At 30.6% G+C, this 11,678-nt stretch overlaps 1 protein-coding gene and 1 non-coding gene across 2 annotated transcripts; one reads left to right on the top strand and one right to left on the bottom strand.

The window, feature by feature from the left end:
* Positions 1–285: 285 nt before the first annotated feature.
* On the top strand, positions 286–366 carry TRNAL-AAG (transfer RNA leucine (anticodon AAG)). Its single transcript has one exon. It is a non-coding gene; the product is annotated as a tRNA-Leu (tRNA).
* A 6,911-nt stretch (positions 367–7,277) lies between these two features.
* On the bottom strand, positions 7,278–9,570 carry LOC103496402 (pectate lyase-like). Its single transcript, XM_008458237.3, has 4 exons — positions 9,104–9,570; positions 8,364–9,015; positions 8,033–8,275; positions 7,278–7,940 (listed from the first exon to the last, which is right to left on the bottom strand). The coding sequence occupies exons 1-4, from the start codon at positions 9,280–9,282 to the stop codon at positions 7,710–7,712; spliced, it is 1,305 nt and encodes a 434-aa protein (XP_008456459.2). The 5' UTR covers positions 9,283–9,570; the 3' UTR covers positions 7,278–7,709.
* Between the last annotated feature and the right edge of the window lie 2,108 nt (positions 9,571–11,678).

The following is an 11,678-nucleotide window of genomic DNA, read 5'->3' as shown; positions in this document are numbered from 1 at the left end:
TTATTCCATGGGTTTTGTATGCTTGGGCTTTTTGAAAATACCCCAAATATTAATATTGAACGTGGTGAAAAATAGTATTTATCAAGTTCAAGAAAATAGAATGAGGAAAGTATGTATGTGTGGAACTGAAATGTTAAAAAGTTAGCAAACGTAGTGATAAATATATAATTTATGAGCGAATTCAACTCAACACACATACACGCACGTGCATGTTTGTTGGACTCAAATTTTGCGATGTTGTGGTAAAGAATATTTAGTGTCATCTACCACACTGTATTATATGACGTTGAGATGGCCGAGTTGGTCTAAGGCGCCAGATTAAGGTTCTGGTCCGAAAGGGCGTGGGTTCAAATCCCACTCTCAACAATTAATTTTTTTTTTATTTTGCTCCATCTCAAATCTTCAAATACAATCACTCCTTCCATTTATATTCACCATAATTTCTTTGATTCTACTAACAAATTTAATGACATCAGATTTCATATATAGTGTATTTAATTGAGGAAGAAATTTTTTATTGAATTATTTTGATATCAACATCTCAATTCTGTATCTATATAGTCTGAATAAATATACACAATGTCAATTTTATAATTTGTTAATTTTATTATATGATCATACATACCCAATGTAGACAAAAATCTGAAAATTACCACCATCTTTTAATCTACTTTAATTAAACTTCATACGGTTTCTTTCTCTTAATATCACCATCATGGTCTTCCACTTCAAAAATTAGTTGAGTACTTTTGCATGCACCATTTTATTTTATTAGATATATAATTTGCAATTATCTAATTTTATTTTCTAACGGAAAAGTTCAAGAATCATTTTCTTGGATATGTATATTCGTTTTTACCCATTTGAACAATAAAAATTTATAAAGAAGAAGTTGCAAATAGGTTCTCTTAAATTTAGATGCAAATTTCCAAATTTTTGGTATAAGCAACACTTTGAATTTCGATATCGAAAATATGTCAATAAAAGGTCTTAATTTCACATAAATTATGATGAAAATATACCTAAAATATCCTCAAAATCACTTCGAAGAAGAAATATGCTAAAATGTGGATATGTTTGCCCACTTTATAAAATTCGTGTCATTGACGAGATGATCACCAACAACAGCATCTGAGAGAAAGAAATAATGTCTACTGTGAGGGAGAAAGTTGCTTCTTGAAAAATGATAGATGTTCAATTAATGCTAAAAATAATTTGGTTAATAAATAAACCAAAATTGTAAAAGTTGGGAAGTGGAGGTGTTTAAATAATCTCGACTATCCAATGTACACAAATAGTAAAACTTGGTTATGTTCGTTTTTATTTTGGATTGAGTTAGGTTGGGTTAAATCTTTTTATATATTTTTTTAAATATAAATTAAGTAAACTTAACCCAATTCAAATTTCTAATATTATTATAATATATGTATCATAACTTATAAATATATATTATAATTCATTTCATATTGTTGTTATGAATTAAGTTTGTAATAGATAGATTGAATTTTGACATTTGACATTTAAATTTTATGAAATTTTAGTTGTTAATATGAGTGGTAGACAAATTTAAATATTTTAAATTAATAAAAAAAATAATAATAATAATATAATTTACGACTCAACCCAAATTCTAAGGATAGTAAAAAAAGATCAATTCAATACAAATGATTTTTTAGAGGGAAATTTATGTATATTGAAATGGAAGATAATTAAACTTACAAAAGGAAACAAAAACTCACCGATACGAGAAAAATGTTTGGGAGAAGTTAGGAAGTGGGAAGAGAGAGGAGAGAGGAATATGAAGAAATGAAGACCATTTATATCAAATGTTTTCTTTTCATTGATATCTGTATTTAGTTTAAGTTTTCTCTTCTTATAATTAATCTTTCTCAATTAGTTTTTTTTTTTCTATAGCTAATTTAATTAGGAGGACAACAATCCATTTTTATGTTATACTTGTTAATATGTATATTAATTTTTACCTAATTGATCGATAAATTATCTAGTTAATTTTTTAATAAATATTTTGTCGGTTTTTTAAAAATAAATATTTAAGACCCCATTTAAGATATGGATGCAATTTTCCAAATTTAGGTGTCTAATTTTATAGAAATTTTTGATGATAAAATGTCGATTTCAATTCTTGAAAAATTATATAAACGATTAATAACCAAATATTTTATGATTTTTGTATAAGTTAACATGTATAGTAATTTTCTATTATATTTATATTAATGATATTTTTACTTATATTTTTTATGTTCCGCTGCTAAAAAAATGGATAATTAATTATTCGTTTACTTGATTTTTTTCAATGCGTCAAGTAATCTAGCGTAAAAAATAAGAGTTTTTTTTTATGGTAAAAAACGTAAAGTAATTTGAGATCAGTTGACATATTTCATTTATCAAAATTTGCTTATTCTTGACATGTTTTATGTGTCAAGAATTTGTTTGTTATTGACATGTATTATTTATCAAGAATAATTAATCTTGACACGTATTACGTGTCAAATGAAGTTTTCTTTTGACGCTAAAAAATTGACAACTAAGTTAATTTTTGACACGTTTTGCATGTCAATGTTTTCTTTAAACGAAAAATTGTACCATTTGAAATATTCATATGATTTATATTGCACCTATTTTGAAGTCCAACAATGACATTGAACATAATCAACTCGGATATAAGCAAGAATTTAAACTTTCCATCTGTTGAACCATTTAAGTTTCTTGAATCAACTAAACTTTCAATCAAATAACTAACAAGTTACATAATATATATCCTTGAACATACATATAGTTGGTCATTACATACTTACAACATAGGAACATCGTTTTTATTCATATTACAAAACGAGTTATGATCATCGTTCTTAATCATAAAACATAAAGCATATGTAATAACAAGAAACAGAGCCAACACCCTCCTCGAAGCACCACAATACTCTTAGATAATTCCAAACTCAAAGTCTCACTGATCGTTATCCTCAACTCCTTGAAATCTACAAAAAAAAAAAAAAAAAAAACTAAAGATAGCAGTAAACTAAGAACTTTGATAATAGAATTTTCATTCAAATAGAACAAAATGTAAAATATCCCTACGCAGAAACAAAATGTTTGGAGTTGCAAGTATAACAACTACCATACTTGCTCCATACTTTAATAGCGAATTGTGCAATCAAATGCAAGTATTCACCTTTTCAAACAAAACGACCTTCCAACTTGTGCAGGGTACAAATGACAGAATGCCAAATAATCGTGTCTCCCGTCTATTTCCCTGTGAGAACAAAGAAGCATAAAGCAGAACTGAACATTAACTTAAATGATAAAGTAAATTCAAAAGAACGAAAAAGGATCGATCCAAATAAAAATCCATCATAAAACCAAGGATTAGAGTATCTATCAATGTGTTACTATTCCTAAACACCAACTGCATAGCCCACATCCTCCAACCTGCTGATTCAGTTTACCTCAAAGCCATCATAACAATTCTAATTTACAGTTAAAAAACTTAACAAGGACAAAATTCATGTTACTATATTCCTAAACAGTATCGTTGCCATTCTTTATAAGTTGTACGTATAAAATTTGTGAATGTATGAGAGAGAGTATGAATGAAAATTGTTTCTGTTTGTAATATGAAGCTTTGCCCCTGTTGGTAGTCAGGTGCTGGTGCAATCTGTTTTCCTTCTCATGGGTTTAATCAGATCCCAGCTCTTATTTCTCTTATTTATAAATAGAAAAAACATATATATGTTTGTCCTAATAACGTATGATGTTTCGGCAACATTCTTAATAAATTCATCAGCCTCCTACTGTTTTTAACCCGTCAACTAATGTGCAAGTAAAAAGAAGAAATAAATCTAAACCTGATAATGCTAACTAAAGCGCTTGGCTCTTTTTACCTTTTGGGAAGACAAGAATCATATCTCTTCACTAATCTCGTATAAAAAAAACACACCGACAAATTAAAATATTGGGAGAGGGTTGCGGCGAGCAGGGGAAATCGGGGGACGGGTTGTGTGGGAGAAAGGGAGTCGGGAAGAAAAGGGAATCTGGAGGAAGGAAGAAAGCAAATTTTGGGATAAAATTTTGAGAGTAAAGAGGGAGAAATCATTTAGAAATGGATAATTTCAAGAAAAATGTCGAGTAATTTACACACCATGATTTAAACCTATCAAGTATCAAAGATTTTAAAAAATCATGTATTTTTCAGTTTTTTTGTTATTATGGATGTTTTTTTATTTTATTTAGAACTGTCAAGTATTTCAAAATGCAGACATAAAATAAACTCATTTTTGTACTAGATATGTTTATATTTTTTTGAAATATGAATTTATCTTCCATGTATATATCAACGCAAAAATGTTTAAAATGCAAAAAGTGATGGGAAGAAAGCATAGAAAGAATATAGAAACCTCTTTTAATTTGATTGGTTGCAATTAGTACTTGCACAAATTTCACTTTAATTTGCTTGGGGGGGGGGGGGGGGGGGAATTGTTGTAGACCATAAAAAAAATTAAAACTATTTATAAATATAGCAAAAATAAATTTAAATGGATAAGGAGGGTTGAATGAATTTTGTTATATTCTATAAATAGTTTCAATCTTTTAATATATACTAGTAAAAGATACATATATGGCACGTATAATGCGTAACTTTAGATTATAGTAAATATGCATGTACAATCCGTAGTTTTAGATTATAGTAAATATTGAATGTATATGTTTAGATTGTGCTAAATTTAAAAGTACAAAATTTAAAATCTAATAGAATTAGATGTATATGGGAAGAAGTTACAATAATTAAATTAAAATATAAGAATTTAAATGCAAGATTTGCATGTATCGAAAAATGATTTTTTTTATAAACAATATTTATTTTTTGTATAATTTGAAGGTAACTTATTGTCACCTATGGGCTTAATCTAAACTTTTGTTGTCTTCAATATTGAAATTCCTCTAGATAGTGCAATATAAAGTTGTCCATGATAAAACACATTTTTCAGGAAGATATATTACAACATTAGGAATTGTTTGTCCTTGTGCTTTGTTAATTGTCATTGCAAAGCATAAAGTAATGAAGAATTGTTTTCTCTTGAACTTGAATGAATATCTATTGTCATTTTGTGGGCTTAATGATATTCGTGGAAGAAAAACTTGTTTTCTTGCATGATCACTCATTGTTATTTCAACATTTATAATATTTTTGCTAAATGATAGACATATCAATCTTGTCTCATTACACAATCTATTGGATGGATCCAAATTTCTTAATAACAATATTGATAGAAAAAATCAAAGAAGTCTTTTATATATAGTAGAAAAAAGTTACAAAAACTTTTCAACTTTCAAGTGTTTAAAATTGTATTGTTAATTAGAATTAATAAGATATTTAATTTGTAACTAATTTCTAAAATATAAATAAAAAACCATTTGCATTCCAACTTTTCACATCCTATATACTTTGATTCCACTAACCTTAAAGATAATTAATTTAAAAAATAGTGAGAGAGGATGCATCTTTTATAATTATATATATATATATATATATTAAAAAAGTAAAATTTAAAATAAATTTATCATAAAACCAAAGAGTCATTTGAAACCTATTACTAAACTCAAACGTACAATGGAGACAAAAAAAGTTTATCTATGTTGAGGCTTTTATATATATTCTTATTTTACTTTCACCAGTTTTTTGTTTTAATATTTTACTTTAATTAGATTCCTTCTCCACTTTAAATATGAATTTATTGAACTTATGCATACATTATGATTAGATAATAGTAATAATATATACAAAAAGAGAACAATCCAACGGTGTTAATATTTTTAAAAGTTTTGGATTTTATTATAAATAAATATAAAAATATATCATTTTTTTCTGCTCTTTCTAATATCAAAACCATTTTCTAGAGCTAATTTAATAGAAAACTTTCAAACATATCCGTATATAAACCAAAATATTTATAAGATAGCAAAATGTTAATATAGTAAAATGTCAATCTATATCATACACTATTGAAAAAGATACGGATAGCTAGATATTCTTTTAGTATCTATTATTGATTATTGTCACATTTTCGTAATGTTGAAAGTTAAACCGTGTACTAACTTTTTCCATCTTAATGGAAAACTAAAGATATGTAGCTCATGCCCACATACAACAATGATTGTTCTTATTTTTAAACATACGTTTGAAAGTAATGGATGAGAATTGACAAAATGTTGGCTACTCACCGTTTGTGTCCATTTAAAGAGAAGAAAAAAGTTTAAATATTCATTGAATCTTTTTATTGGCAGCAACATATCAAACATATATATAAAGTTGTCGATCTAAGTTTCCATCAATTGTAATATCGTCACTTCTTCTTGAACACATAACCTCTATGAAGACACTTATTGACCCCATGGTTATAAACAAATAAGGAATAGAAATTGAAGGAACCATCAACATAATAGCGTCACAATATAATGTTCAACATTGTGACTTCAGGCTGAAGCATTTAGCCCACTATGTGCCACACAATGTTACACGAGTATTGACTTTATGGTAGAATATATCACAATGCTTTTTCTATTTTACAGCCTCAAGGATTTCAAGCGTCGTCTCACATAGCATTGTAAAAGCATTGCGACGCTTTTTGGATGACATGTTAAATCTCTTTTACTTTCTCATCGTGCCACAGTTTTGACCTCTCTAAGGCTCTTTTCGTCCTCATTTCTCCTTGGTCGTTAGCCCATTCTACTCTAAAAAATATCATTTCCCATATAAATTCAACAAATATAAGCAATAATAAAAATATTCAAATGATCAAATATAACCATAAAAACTGCATGATATGATTAAATGGTAGTAAAATTAACTTTGATTCTCCCATTAAAAACTTTACGATTCTACCATTAAACGCTTTCTTCGGTCAAACAAGAAGCAAAATCAATCCTTTCAATCTTTTTAGTTTATATACATTTTTATATATTATTAAATATACATTTAACCAAAGAAAAATTGGATATTCCGTATATCTATTTAGTTTTGCTTCTAATAAACAAAACAAATTAAACTCTCTACCAACTTTCATTTTATGTCCAATATTTAGTTAGGTGAGAACTTCAAGAATTTTAAAAATGAATCAAACTATTTATACACCATTAAAATAGACACAATAATACATATAAATATTGGTTATATATATATATATATATATATATATATATATATATATATATATATATATATATATATATATATATATTACTAAAAAAAATACAAGACATTAGGGATCAGCCATATTCGTAGTATTAATATGAGAAATTTAATACACAATAGTTTATTTGGACTCATTCCCTTTGATACTCCATTTTCTCCCACAAACTGAAAAGAACAAAAGAAGTGAAGAAGTGTGTGTGTAGAAAACAAAGGAATGCACAGAAGAAAAGGGGCTTTACAAAGACAAGAATATTTCTTCTTCTTCTTCTTCTTCTTCTTTCTTTCTTTCTTTCTTTCTTTCTTTTTTTTTCTTTTCTTTTTTTTTTTTTTTTGGTCTCTTCTTCCTTCTTCCCTGCACAGATTTGAGCGACGATAATGGAGAAGACTAATACCCTTTTCAAAATTCCGAAATTATTTATATCTAAAGGAAAATATAACAACATTTAGAAAAGAACAAAAAAAAAAAAAAAAAGGAAAGAAAAAAAGAAATTTTAATTTGCTAGCATGGTTTGCCTGGGGTGCATTCAAGTGTGCCAGAAAAGCGTGCAAGTCTCCTGACGTAGGTTCCTGGCTTGAAGGAAATCATATCATATCTTGATAAGCCTTTCTTCTTCCCTTTTGTTTGGTCACCTGATGGAATAAACACTGCTCCATTCATCAATTCATCTCCTTCTGATCTCCATGACCAATGCTTCCATTCGTCTTCCATTGCATATTCTCTCTTTGTTACCTACCAATATATACAAACTCAAATCCGTCATATTGCTAATACTTATAGTAGTGTTTTTTGGGCTTTCCGTTTTATGGTTGTAATTATATTACCTGTTTGGCGTTAGGGTTTGGAGGAGCGATGAAACGATTGCCTTGGCTAACAATGGTAGGATGTTGGCTACCGCCGATCGCGTACATAAGCCAATGAGTGTAGTCATTGTTAACAACATGGAAGAAACCCCATCTACACCTTGGCATCCTTTGCACCAATCCTCTCCCAAAGTGGTTGAATGCTAGGGTTACTTGCATAATTTCGTCTTCTGCGTAGCTATCGCTCGCTCCAAATAACATCACCTGTATGCATGCATACATGTGTGTGGACATACGTGTCTATATAATATATGATCATGAAAAAAAAAAAGTGTTTGTTGTTGTTAATTACCTCGTTGTGGTGAGTGAAATGACAATTGGAGATAGTGATTGCTGTGGAACCCATGATGGCGTCAATAAGACCATCTTCACAATTGGACATGGAAACGTGGTCGATCCAAACATGAGAAGAACCAAAGATGGAGATGCCATCGCCATCGCTTTGTGTTCTAAACCCATAATGATCCACTGAATCTCTAATCATTCCACCCGATTTGGATATAATGTCATGGATGTGAAGGTTATGAATGATTACATTGTTGACGAATTGAATGGTGAGACCAGCGCCAAAGGCAATGTGGACGTTAGCGCCACGAGCGTCGATGGTCTTGTCGCTTGAGATCATTAGCTCTTGACTCAGCCTAATGATCATGCTTCTCCCGAAGATGATCCAAAGTGGTCCTTTTTGGATCACACCATATCGTAGGGTTCCAGGTTTAGGGTTAACTAAGTCATCGTCAGACGCGTCTGTCACCACGTAGATTGGTCCTCTCTTTCCACCAATGGTTTGGTGGCCGAACCCCAATGGACATTCCGCTAGCTTCTTTCGGTTTTTAGCCCAATTTCGATCGCATCTCCAACATCTATCAATGGGGTTCGTCGCCAAGCATGGCCCTCTATACTTCTTCAGGCTCCTTCTCGTACTGTTGCGACCCACCATCGCTCTACCAAAACAAACCAACCATGATATACATGATACATCAGAGCCAAACATTTCATTTTCATTAAAAGAAAAAAAAAAAAAAAACTCACCGACTAACGGCGGCGTTCAAGTTATCGGTAACGATTTCAGGGTTAGGATTGAAGGCAGATTTTGCAACTTTCTTAGCTTCGGTGGCACGAGTATTCCAGTATTCATCTTCATCTACATTGGCGTTTGCTACCACAAAAAACAACAACGACCACACAAACAAGGTACTAAAGCCAGCCATTGTATGTTGTTTTTCTTTCTTTCTTTCTTTCTTTTGTGGGGGGGGGGGGGGGGGGGGGGGGGGGGGGGGGGGGGATTTTAATCTATTTAATTTATTTTTACCTTTTTTTTTTTGTTTTTTTGTTTTTTTTTTTTGGTATTCACAAGAAACCGACGAAATGGTGAGTTTTTAAACCATGAAAATAGACCGAAAACGGAAACCACCGGAAACTAAAGAAAAAAAAAAGAAGTAAAACTGAGTAGGCGAAACACAAAATGGTTCCGCCTTGAAGGTGGTGAAGGCAAAATTGTTGAGTTTAAATTATAATGGTGAGTTTCAAAGTCAATCGATTTTTAAGGTCCAAAAAAGGATAATGCCCACAAAAAATGGAGAGATCAGAATTTCAACCACTTACCATTTTCACCTAAAACCGTTAAAAACAACAATAATAATGAACTCCATGTTGCTAAATCAGTTGATTTTATTATGTAATTACTACTAATTTAATTAATTTTAGCCAACCAAAATTACTCTTTCTTTACACTTGGGTGGTTCAAATTTTAGTTAACCTTTTGGAGTTGTTTTATGAAATGACCTCTTCGATTATTTTGTTAACAGTATTTAAGTTAGAAGAAAATAAATAACTTATACTAATATAGATATATGTGAATATGCTTCAAATAAAATTTAGATTATAAAATTACTTAAACAAAACAATAATATATATAATATATAAAGTTGGAGTCAAAATTAATAAATAAGTGGAACGAAATCACCATTTCCATCCTCTCTTCGTTCCTCTAGCCGGAACCTAGCAGTGAGTTCGTACATCTCGTTTTGATTGTCGCTGCCGCCGGTTTTTCCCGGTGGAAACAATCCACATTTTGGGATCCGTTTGGAGTTCTTTTACCGGTAAGAATTCCAACTTTCCCTTTCGTTTCAAGTTTAAAAGATTAGTCAATAATATCCAACCAATAGTTGTACCAGTTTGTCACTATGCCTTTTTATTATAAAATGCAAAACATCCGTCGTCGAGTAAAACAATCTACTTTTTATAAATTTTATAGTAACATCGAGCTAATGGTCAAATATTTTTAGCAAGAATTAGTGTTGAAAGTAATAATACCTCAACAAGTTAAATATTATGAGACGTAAGTTTTATGGTTTTAATTTTCCCTCTCTCATCTTCACTCACATTCTCTTTTAGAAAGTATTTGATCCCAAAGATGAAGATGGTATTGCAAACACAACAAAGAAACATAGTTCTTCCTTCTTCAAAGCCTGAATCTACTCTTTCAAACAAAGTAGTTACAGCCACTGCAAAACCATATTCAAACACAATGACCAAATCCAATAGTAATAATTTTGAATCTTCCCCAACCTTTTCCTGAAAATTCTTTCTCTCCAGCCCCACCAATGTCGCTCTCCTAGATTGTTCCTAGATATTGCTAGGTAGAAAAAAAAAAAAGAAAAAGAATTCTTACTTGACCTGGACAAAAAGACAAGCAACACAAGATTTGTGATTTCGGAATATAGCTCTCGAAAAACTTATATTATTGTACTTTCTCTAGAGGAATTGTCCTGGCTGAAAAGATCAGCTTTCTCTGCTCTCATTAATACTCCAAAAAAACAACAAGTTCTTTATGGAAAATCGAGCTGATGGCCAATGCCTATGGCTAAGCAGAACATAGAACAAAAAGGGTCTTTTAGCTGAAATATTCAAAGTGGACAACAAAGGAAGAAAGAGTCTGATATCATAGAGTATAGAACTAACAGGGTGGAGATCATTCTTCAACATGCTGAACTACAAAGAAGTAGCAAAAAAATACCTCCCATCCTCCTCAAAAGGGCAAGCTAGCAGAGGAACTCATCTCTACCCCTCCTCATCGGAAACAAAAACAGAAGAGAAAAGTGCTAGAAAAAGATCATATGTAGAAGTTCTAACTTCCGAAAGTTCAAGTGATGAGAGCTCATCTGAAAATGAAAATGAAAAAACAAGATTTGGCCACTATGAAGAAATTCAAGATAGATTGGGAAAAATGGTGGTTATAACAAGAAGATACATGCATGACGATTGAGACCGTATCTTCGACAAGCTGTCAAAATAAATTGAAACAAACTTAACCTATCAGCCTTTCCATGTGGAGAAAGTGATCATTATTCTACAAGAAAAAGAGCAGGTTAAATTCCTTTGTATCAATAGAAAGTAGACCACAATAGGTAACTTTTGGACGGAAGATATACATGCTTGCCCAAAACTGGTACCAAGTTATGGAGGTTGGACAAGCTTCAAAGGACTCCCATTGAATGCATGGAACATGAACTCCTACCGACAGATAGAGGACGTATGCGGAGGGTTAGTAGAAGTTTTAAAATCAACAATGAGAAAGACAGATTTAGTTGAAGTCGGATTGAAG

This window comes from Cucumis melo, chromosome 3, assembly GCF_025177605.1.
Source record: "Cucumis melo cultivar AY chromosome 3, USDA_Cmelo_AY_1.0, whole genome shotgun sequence".
NCBI lineage: Eukaryota > Viridiplantae > Streptophyta > Magnoliopsida > Cucurbitales > Cucurbitaceae > Cucumis > Cucumis melo.
Note: the sequence above shows the minus strand (reverse complement) of the source record. Positions and strands in the feature narration are given on the sequence as shown.